Source organism: Bubalus bubalis, chromosome 7 (assembly GCF_019923935.1).
Source record: "Bubalus bubalis isolate 160015118507 breed Murrah chromosome 7, NDDB_SH_1, whole genome shotgun sequence".
Lineage (NCBI taxonomy): Eukaryota > Metazoa > Chordata > Mammalia > Artiodactyla > Bovidae > Bubalus > Bubalus bubalis.
Window position 1 is genome coordinate 95117618 of NC_059163.1, and position 23791 is coordinate 95141408.

At 37.2% G+C, this 23791-nt stretch overlaps 1 protein-coding gene and 1 long non-coding RNA gene across 4 annotated transcripts in view; one reads left to right on the plus strand and one right to left on the minus strand.

The window, feature by feature from the left end:
- Window positions 1–844: 844 nt before the first annotated feature.
- Window positions 845–23791, minus strand: part of TET2 (tet methylcytosine dioxygenase 2) — a 145339-nt gene continuing 122392 nt past the window's right edge. For all 3 annotated transcript variants that reach the window (XM_006076382.4, XM_006076381.4, XM_025290339.3), the window contains exons 8-11: window positions 21880–21969; window positions 10700–10837; window positions 7636–7990; window positions 845–5628 (exon numbers count right to left, since the gene is read on the minus strand). In XM_006076382.4, coding sequence (XP_006076444.4) covers window positions 4154–5628; window positions 7636–7990; window positions 10700–10837; window positions 21880–21969 — 2058 coding nt within the window. In that variant the 3' untranslated portion in view covers window positions 845–4153. The remainder of the gene's footprint in view (window positions 5629–7635; window positions 7991–10699; window positions 10838–21879; window positions 21970–23791) is intronic.
- On the plus strand, window positions 2138–22232 carry LOC123334495. Its single transcript, XR_006552463.2, has 3 exons — window positions 2138–2245; window positions 21674–21816; window positions 22173–22232. It is a non-coding gene; the product is annotated as an uncharacterized LOC123334495 (long non-coding RNA).

A 23791-nucleotide genomic window follows, 5' to 3' on the forward strand; every position in this document is an offset into this window, starting at 1 on the left:
GTGAAAGTGGAGAGTGAAAAAGTTAGCTTAAAGCTCAACATTCAGAAAACAAAGATCATGGCATCCGGTCCCATCACTTCATGGGAGATAGATGGGGAAACAGTGGAAACAGTGTCAGACTTTATTTTACTGGGTTCCAAAATCACTGCAGATGGTGACTGCAGCCACGAAATTAAAAGATGCTTACTCCTTGGAAGGAAAGTTATGACCAACCTAGATGGCATATTCAAAAGCAGAGACATTACTAGTCTAGTCAAGGCTATGGTTTTTCCTGTGGTCATGTATGGGATGTGAGAGTTGGACTGTGAAGAAGGCTGAGCGCCGAAGAATTGATGCTTTTGAACTGTGGTGTTGGAGAAGACTCTTGAGAGTCCGTTGGACTGCAAGGAGATCCAACCAGTCCATTCTGAAGGAGATCAGCCCTGGGATTTCTTTGGAAGGACTGATGCTAAAGCTGAAACTCCAATACTTTGGCCACCTCATGCGAAGAGTTGACTCATTGGAAAAGACTCTGAATCTGGGAGGGATTGGGGGCAGGAGGAGAAGGGGACGACAGAGGACGAGATGGCTGGATGGCATCACCAACTTGATGGACGTGAGTCTGAGTGAACTCCGGGAGTTGGTGATGGACAGGGAGGCCTGGCGTGCTGTGATTCATGGGGTCACAAAGAGTCGGACACGACTGAGCAACTGATCTGATCTGATTAGATATAGTTTACTATTAAGAATAACCATCTAAAAAGTATCTTTAAAAAGCTCCTGTTTTTCATTACCTTCTGCCCCACTGAGGTGGCAGTAATTCAGGAAGTGAACAGAAACTTCAACAACAAGACAATACTTAGAGTGCATTAAATAAATATAAATTTTATTAAAAACACTCACATAGCGTTATCAGGAATGATATAATAATAAACGCTTTCAAATAACCTGCATCCATAACATTACAATACTTACAGTATTTATAACCATCCTCAGATTTTTATAGACAAACCGAACATCTCATGAAAATAAGTTTTTAAAAAAAGCGTAGAAAAATGCACACAGAACTCATTATCTTAGTGTCAGACGGCAGAAGTTTCCTACACAAGTTAACCACTAGCTTTAGAAGTGAACTGTACACCACTGTGCGTCAATCAGGAGGAAAAATTCATTCAAGTAAAGTTGACACCACTCAGAAGCATTTTCAAGTATGGCTATATAGTCAACCTGATATTCCTATATAAGCAAATTGGAGATCTGCTTTCCATTCATTCTGAGGCAGGTTTGATATTTACAATTATAGATCTGATATTTACAATATGCCACTTAATTTCTTCTCCTTCCTACCTAGCCTCTCCTCAACCCCCTACACTATACGTCCTGCTCTGTTGGCCAGCAGTTTGACAAATGACAGTGGATTGATACAGAAACCAAATATTCACTCATCTAGGGATTTGGTTGACTCAAAATCAACAAATGTGCATGTAGTAACCAAATATTTAGGGTTAGATACATGGCATATGCAAAACATTCAAATCATGCAGTTTGAAATATATAAAGCAAATGTTCTTGAAATGCTTGTAAACTGGTCACAGCCAAAAACTAGAGAAGAAAAATTTATTTTAAAGACAAAAGCCATGTTTTGACTAAAAAAAAAAAAATCCATTAAGATTTGACCAATAAAACTCAAAGGCCTCCATTGATTAAGAATTTATTTGAAATGTTAAAAAGCAAAAATGTACACAGACTAAGACATAATTGTACAGTTGATTGCACACCATCCCCCTAAGTGTTTTGCTTGTGTAGAAAAGTCCTGTGGATCTGTACCTGTATTGATTACAGGATCAAAACATCTTTTATTTAGAGAGTTAAAGACTCTAGCCAACAGCCACTTGCCAAACTCCTGACTTACAATTTTCCCTTTATCAACTCAGTGCATTCTATTTTCATGTAATTTTTTTCTGCTTGAAACAGTCAAAAGATTTTCCAAACTCTTAAAATGCTTTTCTTTACAATAAAAACAGCCAACAGATTTACAAGATTAGTTTTAGTTACATCAGGACATATACAAGTAAAATAGGAGGGATTCAAAATAAAAGGGTTAAATCCCTGAAAAAGAATATATTTATTAACCTACAACAATTTTACATGAACACAGGTGACGTGTTGGCATAAGGAGAACATGAGCTGAAATATCCCTGAATTTTTAGAACAAAAAGGTTGAAGTTCAAGTTATACTTGCTAAGAAATCAAGTATTGGAAAAAGGTATGTTTTTTTTTAACTAAAAAAAAAGCCTTGGAAAAAAATGATGGTACACAATGCTATAAGCTTTCACTCTCAGTTCAATATCCTATTGCCAAACTAGTGTTGAGGTATATGACAAGTAGGAACATCACTCAAACCTTTAATGAATTCTTAGCTCACATTATGATATATTTGTAGCAGGTTGAGTAGCACCATCATGATATGAATTGTTTCAAATCTATATATATATATTTATATATATATGTATATATTTTAATTTCTTTTTACAGTACTAAAATACTAAAGCATTGCGTTAAAAAAGTTTGTTTACAATTTAATTTACTTACTATACATCTCTTTCATTTCTTTATACAAATTAATGATTTAAAACCACCACAGCAAACCAGCTGCCTGTTTTTAAATTTTTTTAATTAATAGATTCACATGGAACTAACCCTGTTTATTCATCTTACGCAGGCATCAGTCTGCTCAATCTTTCTGGTAAAGAGGACACTTAAGCTAAGACACGACAACATTAAAATGTACAATTATCAACACAAAGGCAGACTGCCATTTGGTTCGCCAAAGGGAACCATACAGATCCATAAAATAGCATTGGCTTAAGTGAACTAGCTTTGTTGAGTCTGTAGCATGCTTTTATTTATTACCTGCAGTTAATAGAAAATTCTTAAAACTCTACATATTTGAGCAATGAACTTGTCATACAATTTTGTATAAAACTGTTTTACAGTATAGCATGTAAGATGAGCACCAGGAAACATGTGTTTTGTGGACTAATGTATTCCCTTGAATCCAGTAAGCCCCATTTTGGATGTAACTGGCTGTAATAAAAATGGATACATTGCTCATCAGCAGATGCATGGCTAAAAGCAAAAATATTTTAAAAGCTTTCCTTAAAAAAATCAACTTTTCATTCTAAAATGAAAGTAAACTTTTTTTCTTTTTCTTTTTTTAAACATCTCAGTACCTTAGCATTGTTCAAGTTGTCAAAGCTTAGGTAGACAAAGTGCTTCTAAAACACCATTTAAAATATTTATAGATATACATGTTTGTGCACATATACATATGTGTATATATATATGTACATATATACGTTTATTGTCCTACAAGGACTTCACTGGATGAGCAAAATCCAGAGGCTAAATGTCCACATTTTAAAAACTAAGCTTGTGTAAGAATAGGTAATTATGATTAAAAACTTGAATGAAAAGGTACCCCCATTATTCAAGGACATCGGAGTACACTGATAGCATCTTGATGGATAAAGGCATTAAATTTTCAACTGTTAAAGACACCATTTTCTTAGCACCATTTCTTAGAACATCCAAACAAATTCAGTGTTTTGCTGTCTATTCACGCTTCCTGTAGCTATTTCGATAAATAAAAGTTAATATTAAGGTTACAGTAAAAACTGCATGTTTAAAAGCCATAATTCCAGTATTTCAGTACATTGTATATTCAGCACCAGATGGTATTTTAAGATTCCTGCCCCTGTAATACTACAGTACTTGATTTGTGTTCCATGACTATGCAAACTTGGTATTATTAGAAGTGGTCACAGATGTGTAGAGTTGTAAGGGGGGGGGGAATCACATTTACATATCGTCCCGTCCAGTAATAGAACCAGTGTTTAAAAATGTAAATTGTGGAACACTTCCTTCTCCACCTTCTTTTTGCATAGAATGCTTTGGTCTTTTGCCCAGATTCCATCTGTGACCACTTAGGAGTCAGTGGAAATTAAGTGCTATGGCAAGATGACCTCTTGTTTTGCTGGTGAGCCGAGGCTCCTCCCACCACATTTGTCAGGATTACTGTATCCTTTCACCACTGCCCACGTCATGAGAACTACACTAACGGACAAGTTGGTTGTGGTCTTTTCAAATGAGGTAACCAACTCAAGGGGCGACATCATATGTATCTGTTGTAAGGCCCCGTGACCCTAGTGAAGGCATATGGAGATGTAGTTACTGTGGAGTCTGTGGTCACGGACATGGTCCTTTCAGCAAGGGACTTGATGAAGCGCAGGTAAGTGGGTTCGGAAGGTTCATGCGGCTCAGTGGGCTCCCGTTTCACCTTTTTGCCGTGGGTTTTCTGAGACACATAGTCCGGGCCGCACTTTTCTTCCTCTTTCTCACGGGCTCTCTCGGCCATCTTGGCTTCCCAGAGCGCCAAGCCATGTTTTGGCTCATTCATGCTCTTGTGCTGGTAAAAGACAAGCGAGATCCTGGTGGGGTGATTCCTGTTGGGATTCTTTAAAGGGGTCGTGGCGTGCAGCTCGCGCTTTGCACACTCGATGAGAATTGACCCATGAGTTGGAGCCACAGCCACTCCTCCGATGTCAGGATCCAGGAAGCTCTGCTCGCTGTCAGACCAGACCTCATCATTGTCCTCGGTGGCCGAAGGCTGCTTTTCCTGACTGCCAGCCTCGTGTACTTTGTGCAAGCCTTCCTGCACAGGAGGAGTTCTCTCGTGGTTAAGACCCGGAAGCACCTTAGATAAGCCATTCGCTGTGTGGGAGAGCATGTCGTTTTCCTTGTTTTGGAGATGCAGAGCGTGAAGGGAGCTGTTGAACATGTTTGGAGCTGCACTGTAGTTATGGATTAAATGAGACGCTGGGTGATGCTCACCATTTTTATAGTCTATGTTTGAACTGCTCAAATTGGGCGGTAATCTAGAGGTGGCTCCTATGAAGTGGCCATCCATCTCATGTGTGGAATAAGGAGGAAATGTCCCTACATGGTGTACATTTGGTCTGATAGTACAGCTGCTGAAGGTATCTCCTTGCATATTTTGGTTTCCGTAACCTAAGTATTTAGAAGTAAAACTCTGGCTGTTTCCAAACCTTGGCTGGTAAAGTGTGTGGATGGGTGGCAGATTTAGCTTAGAGAGAGGGTCTTGCTTTGGATACCTATAGAGATCCATGGGCTGAGACTGGGGAGAATAGGAGCCCAGATATTGGGAGCAGTTGTCCACTGATATGTTTCCATTGCATTGATATGATGGATACTGGTTACTCTGATTCAACAGCCCAGGGTAGGGGCTCATGGGATTAGAAGAATTCAAATAGGAACCTGCAGCTTGGGATGAGGTGGAATAGAGGTTCACAGGGTTGGCACCTCCATAAATATCTGAAGTGTGCGAAGAGCCCGGATAAGGGCTCATTGCATTGGGCCGTCTCATGTACAGATTGGTGGATCCAGACACAGAGTAGGAGCTGACCGACTCTGACTGAGAGTTCTTAGTTAAGGGGTGATGTGGCTGCTGTTGCGGGGGCTGCTGCTGTGGCGGCTGCTTCTGTGGCTGTGGAAGTTGTTTCTGCAGTTGGGGCTGGGACTGGGGCTGCTGGCACAGCTGCATGACTGGTCCAGGAGGTTGCAGAAGTTCTGTGGACAGGATAAGAGAGAGCAGGGACAAATATGCTTGATTATCATTTTATGAAGGCCAGTGAGGAGGATGTTCACACGCATGTGAGAACCAGGACTAGAATTATGCAAGACCTGTCAAACGAGGACAAGAGTAACATCAGAGCTCTCTAATCACTGTCGCGCATAATTTTCTGTGTCTAAAGCGTTAGAAATAAAGTGGCAGAATCCATAACAGTACAACTGGGTGAATGGTGGGAAATGTAATAAAACCTCCAAAAGCCATTCCACTGAGGGCACCATGTGCTCTGGAGCTTCTGTGCTTTTGATCACGCCACACTGTCTACTGAAGTGCCCCGCCCTGTCCTCCCCATCTCCCTGCCCTTCCTTGACGCAGTCATCCCTTCCTCAAGGAAGCCTTCTCTAAAGCCAGCTTCTAGTGCTTCTGTAATTCTTGGTCATAGTCACTGCAAACATAAGTCAGATAAAGCAACAGTCATAACATACTGGATACTGGAATTTATATATAATGGATACTGGAATTATCCATTTTTAGTTCTTTCTTCACCTCACTGTAAAGCAGTTCCTTGAGGGAAAGGATCCTGTCTCATTTCACTTTATTTCTCCATTGCCTGGCAAACAATGTTAAATGGGTAAAGGAGCAAGAAAATTTGTTATGGAAGATTTAGCAATGCTATGAGAAAAAAAAAAAAAAAAGGCATTCATTTAAATACCCAAAACACCTTATACAATTGGCAAACTCTATTTCATTAGCATGCTTTCCAGGAAGGAAATCCACACAGTTATAGATAGAACTTTAAAGAAACATTTAGCTTTGTATGTGAAACTGGTAAAAGTCACACTTCTGTTTCATGACTTCACTTAAGCAAAAAAAAAAAAAGTAATATGAGATCAGAACAGATAAATGGAGCTGCAATGGCACTTCTGAGAACTGAAATGACTACTGCAGAGGCCAGTTAGAAGAAGCCAGATGCAAAGTTCTTACTGATTATACTATATAGCTAACTTAAAGGAGCTATCAGGGAGTGGATAGGATTTACTTAGTGTAAATCAACATATCAACAAATATTTATTAAACATCTTTGACATATGATTCTAAATGACTTAGTTTTATCTCTGAGATTCAGAGACAAATCAATCATTAGGGAGATTTGACTTAGTGAGGCAGAGATGGGTGGTTCCAAGCAAAGCAGGATACTAACACAAAAGATATACATTTTTCTTTTGTTTATGGCTAGGTCAATACCATCTCTTAAATTTGGATATGGACAACATGTTGTGTGATTTTATTTTTTAAGAGTATTAACTATAGTCATAAAGCAAGAAGCTTTAGAAAGAGAATATTCACTAGGCATTGATAAATAATGCTCTATTGCTATAACTATAGATGTGATCTAGTTTGATGGGTAAAAGTTTTATAAGAACTGTATGTGGAGCCCCCTTGCATACCTCAGACTCAACCTGGCTAAGGAAAGGTATCTTGTTCTCCTGCCCTTCCCCTTCCATATCTCAATAAAGAGTACTATTATCTGGGCTTATAACTTTAAAGTCATCCATAACTATTTTTTCTTCTTCATTCTAATGGTTTTTTCACTGATGTATTGATAATCATTTTGGAAGAATTCACTTCTATCATCTTCGCTACACCAAAGTTCAAGCTCTTTTTATCTCCCTCTTGGTTGACTGCATCCGTCTTCAAGCTATTAGTTACTCTATCTCCAATTTGGCTTGCCAGTCATTGCTAATAACTCTAATTTCACCACATCACTTACCATAAAACTCTGCCATTTATTAGAAAATAAAATCCAAACTTCCTCCTCAAACTGGGGCTAATGGTGCAACATCTCATTACATCTCCAAGAACAAAGCCTGGGCCTTGCTACCTTAGAGAAAATTCTGGTATGGAACGAAGACCATGGCTGAACTTAACCTTCCAAAATCAACAATGTTCGCTTTTAAAATGCGTCATCTAACACAAGAATCTACAGCACTTCACATTAGATTTACCTGCCAGCTGTTTAGCCTGGCTTGCATTTTCAGTCTGTTTCGGACGAGATGCGGCTGACTTTTCTTTTTCACTCTTATTTGTGCTGTTCTCCAAAGAGGAAAGCTTTTCAGCTGCAGCTTTCTTGGCTTCTAGTTTCCTCTGTCGGCCCGTCTTGACCGGCTCTGCTAACATCCTGACCTTCCGCCGAAAAGAACTCAGTACCTGAATGGCACCGTTTCGTTTTTTCTCCTCCTGAGCTTCTACACTGCCAAATTCATCAACATCAGAAACTTTGTAGAGAGGCAGAACGTGGAGCTGCTCATCCTCAGGTTTTCCTCCAATTTCTCGATTGTCTTCTCTAGTGAGGGTGCATACCTGGCAGGGAAGTAAGAGAGCACAGCTTCAGTTTCAGTCCAAATGAAAGCTGGTGTGTGTGAGTTTCTCCTCAGTATTTAGATTCATGGTGCTGGCCTACTGGACCAGATTGGTTTGTTACCCTAAAACCATGTTTGTCTATTAATGAAGATTGCATCAAAATGGTACATCAAGATAAATAAGTTCATTTTTTTTTTTTTTTAAATCTATCAGGAATTGTTACTTGTAGTGACCCTGTTCCTCACAGACATTTCTAAGGGAAGAAACTGTACTGTACCCAAAGTGTAGCAATCTTCCACTTTTCACACTTAACAAAATAGATGTGCTAGAGGTGAAGCCTCTTCAAAAAAGAAACTACAAGTTTCCTCTACCAAAACGACTTCCTCTGTTTTTGGTAATATCACATTCGCCTCATTTCATACTTTTGTGCACAAAAAAATTTCACATCTTTCTTCACACCTAACTCTCCTTAGCTGTGTTTAGGAAATTTGCACCAGATACCAAAGTGAAATCTAAATAATGTAAAACTAAAGATTTGATTCATATGTAACTTAATGCTGTTTCCACCTTTCTTTTCTCTCCTCTATACTCTGTGAAATCTAACTTATTGTTTCTCTTCTTTCTCATTTCTTTTCTAAAAAGGAAAAAAAGCTGCTTCTGCTGCTCTGATAACTTGATGGTACTTTTTTTTTTGGTTGGCCACAATCACGTTGGCTTTGAAAGACTGTTGGTTTTGAAATACTAGCTTTGAGTATTGAGTGTTTTTAATTGAGAAAATGTGACCACAGTTATTTAAAACCCAAGGTAACATAAAAATCATTGAGAGATATGCTTGAAAGGAATGTGATTGTTAGATTTATGTTTGTGAACAAGTTTAACGTGTGATGGTATTAAAATGGTACACATAAGTCATCCCAAATCCTTGTCTCTGAGCATCTGTCACATTTTCCCACAATTTATCCCTACTCACTTCTACTTCTCTTGTGTAGCTTCCATCTAACCTCACAGAAATTGCAGTCTAACAGAGGTAAATCCCCCTCCACTTAAACATTTTTTCTTCCTCTGCCTGCTCCCCATCTCCTTGCTGAAGAGGAATCTGGTTATCTTCAGGACCAACTATAGCTCCATCTATCATTTGAGCCTCCAAATGAGCAGATGTTCAATACCTGATTAGTGATGATATAAGATATTGTAGATGATAAGCCTCGTGTTTGTTCTCCTGGATCAGAAGTTAGCAAACTTGGGTTAGTGGCCAGTCTGCCTTGCAGCCTGTTTTTTTGTATGGCCAGTGAATTAAGATTTTTTTTTTTTTTCATTTTTAAAGAACTTTGTATTGGGAGGGACCCAAAGAACATTACAGAGATCCTATGTGGCCTGCAAAGCTTTTTAACAGAAAGTGTCCAACCCCTGCTCTAAATTATAGGTATTAATCAATACCTTCTCTGCTTTTCTACAAAAATTTCACACCAGCTTCCTCAAATTACTTCTACTGCCTACTACCTCTCTGAATTATTTTCTCCTCTGTAATAGAACTACAGTGCCTGCCTTATATTTTCCACGTTGGGTCTCATCTTCCTCAGATACACTTATATCTGTGTTGATGACTTGCTGTTGTTCAGTCGCTCAGTCATGTCTGATTCTTTGTAACCCCATGGACTGCGGCATACCAGATGCCCCTGTCCCTCACCACCTCCTGAAGTCTGCCCAAGTTCATGTCCATTGCACTGGTGATGCCACCCAGCCATCTCGTCCTCTGATGCCCTCTTCTCCTTCTGCCCTCAATCTTTCTCAGTATCAGGGACTTTTCCAATGAGCTGGCTGTTTGGATCAGATGACCAAAATACTGGAGCTTCACCTTCAGCATCAGTCCTGCCAATGAGTATTCAGGGTTGATTTAAGACTGACTGGTTTGCTCTCCTTGCTGTCCAGGGGACTTTCAGGAGTCTTCTCCAGCACCACAGTTTGAAGGCTTCAATTCTTTGGCATTCTGGAGGAGGGAATGGCAAACCATTCCAGTATACTTGCCATCAGAACCTCACGAACTGATGGCTCATTAGGTTGATTAATTTATAGTTTCTGTACTTGAGCTTTTTCATTCTTTATCTCCATCCTGAGTCATTATCACTCTAGGTGCAAGGCCACACCCTGAGTTTTATTGGTATAGAACATACTGCTCCCTCCTAAGATGGATCCATTTTCTCCCCTTAGCAAAGTTTCCAATTAAGGGCAATTCATTTCACTGACTGTAATGTGTAGCTACAATAGGTGGTTTTGGACTTGGACCCTTCTATAGTAGTTGCTGTGACAAAGGCGACACCTTTTTCATATATCTTCTCTATGTAGGTTCCACTGGTGTCTTGGCTTGTGTATGACTTTTTGCGGAACTGATTATAACCTACCAGGTATTTGATACTAAATTCTGAATGCTGTTTTTTGACATCCAATTATAGCTAGCAATGTTTAGTCACCAGTTTAGATTAGCACCAAGAATTTTCATGTACTTCTCAACAGTTTTCCACTGATATGCCAACCTGTTATACGAGTACTAGTTATGCCAAATAAGGTCACTTGCAACGGCAATCATTCATGAAAACACTGGTCGCTACGATGACATCTGCAGGCAGCAGATTACTCTAATTAAATGCTGCTAGCTTCCGTCCTCTATTCGTCAGTAGCACACGCTGCTAACCTGTCCTCAGCTCCACCTACCAGTGTGCTGCCATTCTGCATGTTTTGCAAGTCTCTGTGGGCGTGAGCACAGAAGTCCAAACACGCGGTGACCCCTGAGAATGGACGGCCTTCCTTCAGACCCAGACGGCACTCTGGTGCTCTGTGTTCATATTCAATCTGAAAAATAGAAGTGTGTCTATGAGTGGGAAGGACTTAGGCATCTGAAATTCTTAGGCATGCATTTGAGAAAACAGTTTAAGACAGGTATACCGAGCAGGTCAAAAAATTCCTTAGTATTATATTTTATATCCCCAAACACAATGGAATGAGGTGAAATGGGGCAAATGCTGTGACATAGTAAAGTTTTTAGAGTGTTATTGAGATATAATTGACTTATACTTTAAATATATGCTGTTTAATATATATATATATATCAAACAGTACACTATATATATATGTGAAACCATTGCCACAAACAAAATAATGTACATATCCATCTTTCCCCAAAGTTTCCTCATGCCTCTTTACTTTCATGCCTCCTACTTTGTTCTGCAGTAAGTAAGTAAGTGAAAGTCACTCAGTCGTGTCTGACTCTTTGTGACCCCATGGACTATACAGTCTGTGGAATTCTCCAGGCCAGAATGCTGGAGTGGGTAGCCTCTCCCTTCTCCAGGGGATCTTCCCAACCCAGGGTTGAACTGGGGTCTCCCACATTTTAGGCGGATTCTTTACCAGCTGAGCCACATGACTTTCTTCTCAAGCGCAAACTACTGATCGGCTTTGTCACTAGAGATTAGTTTGTATTTTCTAGAATTTTATACAAATGGATCCATTTTGAGTTAATTTTTATATAGGGCGTCAGAATAAGAGTCAAAGAATTTTTTTTTTCCATGTGGATATTCAACTGTTCAAACACCAGTGGGTAAAAAAAGTTTATACTTATCCCATTGAATTGCCTTTGTTGAAAATCACTTGACCATACATGTTGAATCTATTTCCAGACTATCTATTCTGATCTTTTGTTATGTAATAGGAGAAGGCAATGGCACTCCACTCCAGTACTCTTGCCTGGAAAATCCATGGACGGAGGAGCCTGGTGGGCTACAGTCCATGGGGTCGCGAAGAGTCGGACATGACTGAGCGACTTCACTTTCACTTTTCACTTTCATGCATTGGAGAAGGAAATGGCAACCCACTCCTGTGTTCTTGCCTGGAGAATCCCAGGGACGGGGCAGCCTGGTGGGCTGCCGTCTATGGGGTCACACAGAGTCAGACACGACTGAAGCGACTTAGCAGCAGCAGCAGCAGTGTATTGGCGTGTGTATGTGTGTGTAGGCCAATAACTAACTGTCTTGATTACTAGTAAATGTAGATTTGTAGTAAATCTTGAAATCCTGGAGTATAAATATTCAAATTTTGGTCTTTAAAAAACTGTTTGACTACTATGCGTTCTTTACACTTCTCTCTCTATATTTTAGCATCACCTTGTCAACTCCTTCAGAACACCTAGTAAGATATTTGTAGGTCATGTACTGAATCCATTGATTAATTTGGGAAAAACTGACAAATAATATTTAGTCTTGTGATCCATGAACACTGCATATCTTCCAGTTATTTAGGTCTTCTATAATCTCTCTCAGCAGTGTTTTGTAGTTTTCAGTGCATAGGTCTTATACAGTTCTGTCAAATCTGTAGCTATGGATTTCATTTTTGATGCTACTGGTTTTCATTTCAACTTTTAATTGTTTATTGCTAGTATATAGAAAATATAATTTGCAACTGTTGTAAACCATTTATTAGTTCTAGGAGGTTTTTTGGTAGATTCTTTGGAATTTTCCATGTAGATACACATGTTGTCTGCCAATAAGGACAGTTTTATTTCTTCATATTCAAATCTGTATCCTTGCCTTCTGCACTGTCTAAAATTTCCAGTTAGATGTTAAATAGAATAAGCTACAAGGATATTTATACAGCACAAGGAACATAGCTGAAAATTTGCAATAATTATAAATGAAGTATAATCTTCAATAGTTGTGAATATCTGTGTTGTACATGTGAAACTCATGTGGTAAATCAACTATACCTCAATTAAAAAAATTAGGATGCCACAAAAAGCTTGCTGCTAAGATGAAAACTGAAAGCCTATCTTGAATTTTATTAAGCAAACATCCATTTGATAAAGAATTATGTATTTACTTTTATTACTGTATGACAACTGTATATTAAACTTTATTTATAAATGTGGCACAGAGAACATTGTCAGCAAACAGTAAAACCTAGTTGAGAAGTTAAAAGAAAGATGTTAACTAGAAGTGGTAAGAATGGTCATCCTTTTCTTATTCTGAGTAATGTGTTTTTTTGTTTTTTTAATTTTAGCTTTCCATTTATTGAGTTTTCACAGATGTCAAAGGTCTACCTTAGATAATGGGCATGATCCCATCACAAAATGGATGCATGGCTCACATGGTAAAGAATCTGCCTCCAATGCAGATGTGATCAATGCAGATCAACCCAGGTTCAATCTCTGGGTCAGGAAGATGCCCTGGAGTAGGAAATGGCAACCCACTCCAGTATTCTTACCTGGAGAATTCCATAGATAGAGGAGCCTGGTGGGCTATAGTCCGTGGGGTCACAAAGAGTCAGACAGTACTGAGCAAACACTTACTTTTTATCACAAAATAACATTAAAAAGTTTCATGTCATAAAATAGAGTAAAGCAAATTAGCAAATTACAGTTCTACCTTGAACAAGTTAAGGAGTGAAATGCTTCTTTAACTTGCTGCCATGCTGTAAAAACACTAAGCACTTTAGTTGTTGCTGCTGCTGCTAAGTCGCTTCAGTCGTGTCCGACTCTGCGCAACTCCATAGATGTCCGCCCACCAGGCTCCCCCGTCCCTGGGATTCTCCAGGCAAGAACGCTGGAGTGGGTTGCCATTTCCTTCTCCAAGGCATGAAAGTGAAAAGTGAAAGTGAAGTCACTCAGTCACTTTCAGTCTTTCACCATTACTCATGTTAGCTTTAGGTTTTTCATCTATGCCCTTTATTAGGCTGAGAAATTTCCCTTCTATGGATGTTAAATCTTGTCAAGTGCCTTTTCTCTGTTGAATATTTTTTCCCCCAATATGTTGGTTAATACAGTGAATCACATTGATTGATCTTTGACTGTTAAATGAACTAACTGTTCCTGAAATAAACTCCATTTGATCATGATGTATTATTCCTTTTACACCATTATTGGATGTATTTGCATGAAATTTTGTTAAGAACTTTCATAGTAATATTCATGAAGATCATTGGACTTTATTTTTTCTTTGATGTCCTTGTCTGATTTTAGTATCAGGATATTTCCAGTCTCATAGAAGGAACTGGGAAGTATTTACTCCTTTGCTATTTTTAAGAAGAATTTCCATTGTTATCTCTTTCTTAAATAATGGGTAAAATTTGGAAGGAAAATCATTTGGGTTTGGAGTTTTCTTTTTGAGAAAGTTTTTACTTAGAATTTCTTTAATAGACACAGAAGTATTTGTGGTATTTATTTTCTTTCTTAAAATGTATTTTTAATTGGAGGATAATTGCTTTAGAATGTTGTATTGGCTTCTGCCATACAACAATGTGAATCAGTCATAAATAGACATATATCCCTACCCTCCCCCCAACCCCACACCCATCCCAGCCCTCTACATTGTCACAGAGTACTGTGTTGAGCTCCTTGTGTTATACAGCAACTTCCCATTAGCTGCCTATTTTACATATGCTAATGTATATGACTTGCTTCACTCTGTGTAATAGGCTCTAGGTTCATCCACCTCACTAGAACTGACTCAAATGTGTTCATTTTTATGGCTGAGTAATATTCCATTGTATATATGTACCACAACTTCTTTACCCATTCATCTGTCAGTGGACATCTAGGTTTCTTCCACGTCCTACTTATTTTTTCTTTAGTAACCTTTGGTAATTTGTGCCTTTTAAGGACTTTGTTCATTTCATCTAAGTCGTTGATTTTATTTTCATAAAGTTTTAATAATATTTTCTATTATTAATTTGTAGGATCTACAGTGATTTCTCATCTCTAATTCTTGATATTGACAATTTGTACCTTCTATTTTTTTATTGATTAAACTGACTCAAAGAAATAGCTTTTGGCTTCACTGATATATTTTGTTTTCTGCATTCTATTTTATTGATTTCTGTTCCTAACTTCTGCTTTTCTTTCCTTCTGTTTCTTATAAGGCTAAAACTATTCCTTTTCTCCAAGTTTCATAGGGTAGAAGATCACTGATTTGAGGCTTTATACTCTTCTGATATAACTGTTTGATGTTATAAATCTTTCTTTAAGCAAGGATTCAAAGTTGCATCCCACAAATTTCAATGCCACATCTTCATTTTCATTCAGTTTGAAATAGTTTCTTTGTTGAGATTTGTGATTTTTACTTTGTAGGGTCAGAGAACATACTTTGTGACTTTTAAATTTACTGATAGTTAATATTCTGGGTCACCAAACAATTATCTTGGTAAATCATCCTTGTACACTTGAAATTAATGTTAACTCTGTCATTGTGTGGGGAGTTTTATACATGCCAATAACATCAATTTGGTTAAAAGTGCTGTTCAAGTCTTCTGTTCCCTTATTAATTTTCTGTCCACTTGTTCTAACAGTCATTGAGAAAGATATATTGAAAATTGATTGCGGTTGGAGATTTCTTAGTTCTATCAGTTTTTGTTTAATATAATTTGAAGCTATTTATTATATGCATAGTTAGGATTATGTTGTCTTGCTAACCTGACCTTTTTATCACTATGAAATCATCTTTATAATATTCTCTGCCATGAAATCTACCTTGCTATTGATATCACTCCAGCTTTTGATTGACATTAGTACAATATTTCTTGGTTCTTGCTTTTTAAAATCATAATTGTTTTACATCAGTGTGATTATTCCATATCACAAGCTCTACCTTTTAAGTTGGGAGTGGTAAAAAAATTTACTTTTAATGTGGTTTTTTTATATTGCTGGGATTAAATATACCATATGCTATTTGTTTTATATTTGTTTTATCTTTGGTTCCATATTTTTAAAAATGCTTTGGGATTCTATTCTCATCTCTTACTGGGGGGCTATACACTTTTTTTTAGTGGCTGCTTATTTTATAGTGCAGTGTAATAGTTTATCCATGTAGTATTATATTATTCCATATATAAGAATCTTACAACCGTATACTTCCAATTCCCCAGCTTCTGCACTTTTACATGTTATGAGCCTTAAATTACATTTTAAATATATTTTAAAATACCAAATTATCTTTTAAAGAAAATTTTTTAAATAAGGAAAAAAGTCTTTTTTCTTAAATATCTACTATTTATCATGTCTTCATTCCTTTTTGTCAATCCAGATTTCTATCTAGTATTTTTCTATCAGAGGGCTTCCTTTAACATTTTTGAAGTGTTAGTCTGCTGGTGGCAAATTATTTCAGCTTTGGTAGGTCTGAAAAAAATTTTTATTTTGCCTTCAGTTTTTAGAGTCTTTACCGATTTCAAGGCTGATAGTTTCATTTATTTATTTTTCCCAGTACTTTAAAGATGTTTCTTTTTTTTCTTGCATTTTTTTATGTCTATTATCATTTTTTCTCCATAAATAATGTCTTTTCTTTCCCCTCCTCCATCTGCTCTTCATGTTTTTGATTTTAATATGACTTTATGTAGCATTCTTTGTTAATCTCTACCCTCCCCTCCCCCCCCCCCCAACCTCTATTTGGGGCTTGCTGAGCTTCTTCTGGGATCAATGGGTTTATTGTTTTGAACAAACTTGAAGAGTAATTGGCCATTATATTTTAAAATATTCTCTGTACTCCTCCTGGGATTCTAATTACACATATATTAAGGTAATAATACTGTGCCATAGACATTTGATCAATTCATTTTATTTTTCAGTTTCGCTTTTCCTCTTTCACATTGGGACATTTCTATCACCACATATTCAAGCTCACTAATCTGCTGTTAATTCCATCTACTGTATTTTTTATTCAGATATTACGTTTTTCATCTCTAGAAGTTCAGTATGGGTCTGATGTCTTCTTAGCTGTTTCTAAAGTCATGCTCATACTTGCCTCTATTGTCTTGAGCAAATGAAATATTAGCGATTTTAATGCCCTTCTCAATATATTCTTATCATATATCATTTCTGGAACTATTTCTGTTGATTGCTCTCTACCCCTGCCCCCAATTATGGATCATGTTTTCTAATTTCTTTGTATATCTGGTAATTTTTGATGAGTTACTATACACTATTAATTCCATATAAAAAAAATTTTTTTTTTGTTCTGAGATGCTGTTATGTGTGTGTACTCAGTTGTGTCTGACTCTTTGTGACCCCATGGACTGTAGCCTGCCAAGCTCCTTTGCCATGGAATTTCCCAGGCAAGAATACTGGAGATCCAGGGGATCTTCCTGACCCAGGGATCAAACCCATGTCTCTTGCATCTTCTACATTGGCAGACGGTTTCTTTGCCACTGCGCCATCTGGGAAAACCACCCCCCCACCCCCACTAAGTTTGTTGGAATCAGTTTGATCCTTTCAGGGCTTGCTTTTACACATTATTAGAGGGAACCAGAACAGGCTAATCTACTTCTGTTACCAAGGCCAGGACATTCTAAATACTCTACTTAATATCTTTCATGTTAGGGTGTCTTTTCCTTCTGGATGGTATTAACAATAACTAGTCCAAGTCCTGTATAAAATCAAAGGATTGTTTTGCCTCTTTTGATGATTCTTTCCATGGCCCTGGTAATCTCTTCACATGTATGGAACATTCAGTACACAGCTGAAGACTCTACAGATCTCTGGAGCTCTTCTCAATGAAGCATTCTCCTCTTTGGGACTCTGAATTGTGAATTCCAGCACTTTTACCAAATTCTGAACTTCGTATCCTAACACAGAGAAAACCATGGCGTTTGTGTAGGTTCCTCCTTCCTGCCTGAAGCCTAATGTGCTCTTTAGGAAGTAAGCTGGGGTAACTGTAAGTTTACCTTTTTAAATTCCCTTCTCTTAAGTGTTAGTATCTTGAGTTTCTTATTGTCTTATATCTAAAAACTACTGTTTTGTGTATTTTTCCTTTTTTTTTAAATGTGTGAAAGTAAATCAGTTTCTGTTAATCCACCATGGCTAGAAGCTGAAGTCATAACATGATAAAGTTTGTGATGGCTTGAATATTATTTACTATTAGGTTTATACAACATTTTTGAGAGACTGGCTAAAGGTAAACAACCACTCTATTTCACAAACCACAGTGGTTTGTGACTATTTAGTCCATGCTGTGATCTAGTTAGCTTTATTCTGTTCCTTGAATAAAAATGATACAAAATCTATCTTAGAAGAAACACCATGCAGGAGTCTGTGAATCAATGACTGGAAATTAATTGGTCTGGAAGACAATTCTAAGTGGATGACTTTCTGATGGTGTAAAGCTGTGCTGTTCAATTTAGTAGCTAGCAGCCACATGTGGCAATTTAAATTTAAATTAATTAAAATGAAAATTTCATTAAATCAACTGCACTATCCACATATCAATTATTCAGTAACTGCATGTAGCTAGTAACTACCATTCTAAACAGTGTAGATAAGAAATAGTTCCACTGTCATAGAAAGTTCTCTTGGTCTAAAATGTCACCTCCACACATGATGAAAGCACATGATTTTAAGATTTAAGCCTGCTAATTCAGGCCTAAACTTTAGTGGTAAGATAATCATAGAAAAGACAGAGAAATACAAATCTACTGGAAGATATGAAGGTGTATTTAAATTAAGAAAATATATTCTCATATCATGGAGCTGACAGAAGAAATGCTGTGAAGACCCAATGAAGCTTAACTTTAGCAGTAAGACTTTATGAAATCAAGGACTAAAGCAAGGAAAAACATGCATATGTGAGAAATAAAGGTATTATATTCAGTTGGGGAAAAGGAGGCAAAGACCAAATAACAGACCTTGGCAGCATCCATAACTTTTATGTTTTACATATTCTGTAGGAAACGATCACATGGCTGTTTTTCAGATCTCTAAACCATGTTAAGATACATGGATAAATATTTCCAATAGTACCTACCATGAAATTAAAAAAAACACCTTATTCATTCTTAGCCATTAGATGGTTTAGTTTATATAGACATTATATCTATTTTTTAATGTATGAATGTATGTATGCATTTTATGGTGGTAGCACAACATGAGAGCTACAGTTTTAGAAAATGTTTAAATTTAAATTTGTTGATTATAGGTACAATTATACAGTAGATCTCTAGACATTATTGATTGTGCTTAACCAAAACTTTATGCCAACTGGTTAGGCTCCTTTGTCCATGGGATTTCAAAAGCAAGAATACTAGAGTGGGTTGCCAATTCTCCAGGGGATCTTCCTGACCCAGGGATCAACCTGGGTCTCCTGCATTGGCAAGCAGATTCTTTACCACTGAGTTACCAGGGAAGCCCATAGTACATCTACACATTTGCTCATATACAAATATTAAAACATATCTAAGGAATTATATATAATCATAATCATGTTGTTATAACTTAAAAATCTGAGGCTCCTTCGTATTTTAGATATTCCAGGTTTAGGAAATGCATAAAATACTCCAAACAAATAGAGGAGAATATAGATGTTTAGATAATCATGTTTGTATGATACAGTCTATAGTAAGAATCAAAGGAGTAAGGTGAACATCAATGCTTGTTGTTCTGTCCCATTTTTCAGCTAAAACCATTTGATTAATAACCTCTATAAAAAATTAATTCAACAGAAAATGGCCAAACTTGAAATCTAGCAATATAGACTCAATTCATTTTCTTTTTATAGCTTGATTTATTGTGTTGCTTACCCAGAGCTGTTTTACAACAGTATCAAACCATTCCTTATACATTCCTGTGACACTGATTAAAACAGGTAAGGTTGTAAAATAACAATATTAATCCCACTGTTATTAACCACATTTAAAACAGTCATATATACATCTCTAAAAATCTAGGTGTGACATAAAACAACTTATAAAGAGACAATCATTAAAGTTGCCCTCTTTGCTACTTAAAAAAAAAAGTGAATTGGGATTTGAGGAAAATGTTGACTTCCACATGTTAAAGAATAGCTAAACTGTTAATTAGAATTGGTCCCGTCTCTGCTGTAGACCAGTCTAGTCCCCTTAGAGTCTTTAACATTGTTAAGTACTGCAAATAACAATGTTTGCAAAAATGTTGCCCTTCATACTTCCTCATATCCCCACTGCTGCATACTCTGAATACCTTCTCATCACTTCCAGCTTTCCCCCATCTATCAGTCTTCCTCTTAAATCTTTAACCTCTCCTATTCCATTGTTCCTACCCCCACCCAGCCATTTCTTCAATGGTTTCTCTTCCTCCACTCACCCCTCAACTGTTAAATGTCAAAATCATTAGCCCCTTCTCATCTTTATAATCTCCACTCTGAAACATTGCATTTACTACTTACTATTTCCTGCATTTTGATAACTCCCACAGTGCTAACTTGGATTTATTTTTCTGATTGTTTTTCTAATTATCCTAGAAATATGTCAAATCTAGCATGCCCAAAATGACATTTATCTTCTTCTCCTTATCTCCTCCAAACTTAATTTTCTTCACTGATTGCTAATACTAATTAATAACCACCTAAGCCAGAAATTTGGTGGATCCCCAAGTTCTCCTTTGCTCATCCTCAAATCCAATTGGTCACTATCAGTTCCACCTCAAATATTTCATATATTTATTTCATTTTATCACTGCTGCTATTTTGTTAAATTAGGACCTTAACATGTCTTGCCCAATGGCTGCAATAGTTTACTTCTTTAATCTTCCACTAATCTAAGCTGCATTTCATTTATTTGCCTTGAAAATGACAACCCACTCCAGTACTCTTGCCTGGAAAATCCCATGGACGGAGGAGCCTGGTAGGCTGCCGTCCATGGCTAAGAGTTGGACATGATTGAGTGACTTTCCTTTCACTTTTCACTTCCATGCATTGGAGAAGGAAATGGCAAGCCACTCCAGTTTTCTTGCCTGGAGAATCCTAGGGATGGTGGGGCCTGGTGGCCTGCCATCTCTGGGGTCACACATAGTCGGACACAACTGAAGCGACGTAGCGTAGCGTAGCCATATAGAGTTAAAACACTTCACTCTCACCACTTCCCTTGGCCCAGACAGTAAAAAATCTGCTGGCAATGTGGGAGGCCTGGCTTGATCCCTGGGTCAGGTAGATCCCCTGGAGGAGGGCATGGCAACCCACTCCAGTATTCTTGCCTGGGGAATCCCATGGACAGAAGAGCCTGGTAGGCTCCAGTCCATGGGGTTGCAAAGAGTTGGACACAACTGAGCAACTAACACTCACTTTCAACCTTATAGAGTTAAACTGCTTCACCCTCACTGCCCCCAGTATACACTTAGAACACCCCAGTGATAGGCCTCTTGTCTACAGGATTTTAAAGTTCAAAGATATTTGTATGGCCTCCAAGGCCATTTATGACCTTACAGCTCTCTTCTACTCAGGGAGAAGCTTTTATTCCTTCAGAAATGTGTGCATACCTCTATCCCAGCTGTTATCATTTTTTCTATAGTTGGCATTTTACAGTCCTCCTCTAAAGAAGGAGTTTATTGAAACCGTGTAGACTTCATGGTCTTTTGCCTCCTTCATGAGCATCGCTAAACAAGTCACCATGCCTTCCATATAGGTACAACCTGGCACACACTTGGAAAATAGGGGGAAACTAGCAAAATCTAATATATCTCATCACATGTATATACACTTACAAAGTGGTACACCTGTAGCTTTATATGTATAGCCTGGCTATGAAAACAGTTAACAGGTGGTTAACAGGTGGTTGGAACTATAGTTTGAATCATATAATTTAATTAACCACTAAAGCCTGTCTATAGAGATAAAATTATCCATATGAGAACAAGATTAGTAAGTAAAACAGCTTGTAAGCCTTAAAAACTCATTATCTTTACAGATTAAAAGACCAGAATTATGCTCTTTTGGATGGTATAACTTTCATGTATCAAAAACAGAACACTACAGTGGCTTCAACAATTAGGAAGAGAAAAAGTTAAATAAAAGAAAAGCATTGCTTCAAAAATATTTCTGGAAAGACAGGTAGGTCATCAATAATGAGTAAGTAGAGTGTCTCAATAATTGTCAGAAACTGTTTAAACTTACCTGATTATTATATGCATCAGGTGCAAGTTTCTTGTACGTTGGTGCCATAAGAGTGGACAGGTTTTGTAAATGAGACTCCAGTTTCTCTTCCTGTATAGAATGAATAATTCTGCATATTAAATCCCAAATCCATTCTATCCATATATGAAAGGTGATTAATTAGATTTTTTTCACCTACATCTTAGATCCAAATCACTAATAGCATCTCTTATTCAATAACTGCCATCTTAACACACTATTTCTAAGTGAAAAGCATAGACCATTTATAACCTATTTTTGTTTGTGTTGTTAAGGCAATGGCACCCGACTCCAGTACTCTTGCCTGGAGAATCCCACGAACGGAGGAGCCTGGTGGGCTGCAGTCCATGGGGTCACTAAGAGTCAGACACGACTGAGCAACTTCACTTTCCCTTTTCACTTTCATGCATTGGAGAAGGAAATGGCAACCCACTCCAGTGTTCTTGCCTGGAGAATCCCAGGGACGGGGGAGCCTGGTGGGCTGCCGTCTGTGGGGTCGCACAGAGTTGGACATGACTGATGTGACTTAGCAGCAGCAGCAAATGTCTGTCACTTTGTTATTTTAATAAGATTAATCCATTTTCTACTTTGCATGCATTTTATTAATACGTCTATACTAGTAGTAGATTAGGAGAATGAAGCCATATCATTTTAAAAGGTCACATTCTCTACTCCTTTCCAGTTAGTGGCCAAGGAAGATGAGGTGTTGAAAGGATTCGTTTGGTTTAACCTATTTCCAATATTTATATTTTTAAATGTTTATAAAAATAGCATTTCAGAATTTGAAATATCTCCATAGAACTAAAAATCACTAGGTGATTCAAATATGAAATAAAACTCTAAGAACTATAATGTGGTATATGTGAAAAATTTTGTAAAGTTTAAAAGAGGAAAAATGTTCAGTTACATTCCCTCCCCGCCAACAAAGAATATGCTTTTTTAAATGCTAGGTGATAATAGTCCATTGTTCCATTCATACTTAGAAGTTCTCATTTCACGTTCATATTTCTCTAAAAACCTTGGGAGATTTAACCAGCTGTCAGAAAAAACGTTTGTATTTCAGAAGGTGAGGAGATTTCTGACTGAAGCCCTCCTATCTGACAGACAGAGGATGTTACGAGCCATCCCCTGGATTTGCTTTACATGAAACACAGGAATAAATATTTATGAAGTAGTGGTGAAAAAGCTCTCCAGTGTGAAAAATTAAAGTGGAAGGCAGCATGCAAATTTGCTATTCATTAGGTTTATTAAATAGTTGGGTGTTTTTCTTTATGAAAAGAGGACATCTAGCACATTAATACAGCTTTTTAAAATATTATGATTCTATGAAAAAAATTTTATCATGACTTGAAGAGCTTTTGCACTTTATTAAATTTCCACTTACTATTATAATTACAAATAATAGAGATAACACATTTTTCAATTAGAAGGACATGTAAAAATTATTATATCAATAGTATAGATATCTATTTCAATTGCATCTAAAATTTGAAAGAAAACTATACTGTGTACAGATTCACTAAAAATTTTATCATATTTAAACACTAAACATACTGAGATTTTCCAGTTATTCAATTAACATACCCTAGAACACAAGCTACCCAAAAGTTGTTAAATTGATACCAGTTTACAAGTTATATTTCAAGAAATTGATAGGCTAGAGAAGGGACAAACCCAGCAACGTCAATGAGAAATCAGAGTTCATTTATTTCAACTACATTTTTATATTAAAATCTAAATATGTTTTAGTTACTTGAATGCAATTATAGTAACATTAAATCGTCAAGTCTCATGGGCTGAAAATGTGACTAGAAATGGTCTTTTATGAATGTGGCAGTCACAAACATGGCTTCTATAATTCAGGTTTAAAAGAAGAAAGTTTTAACAGTCAAGT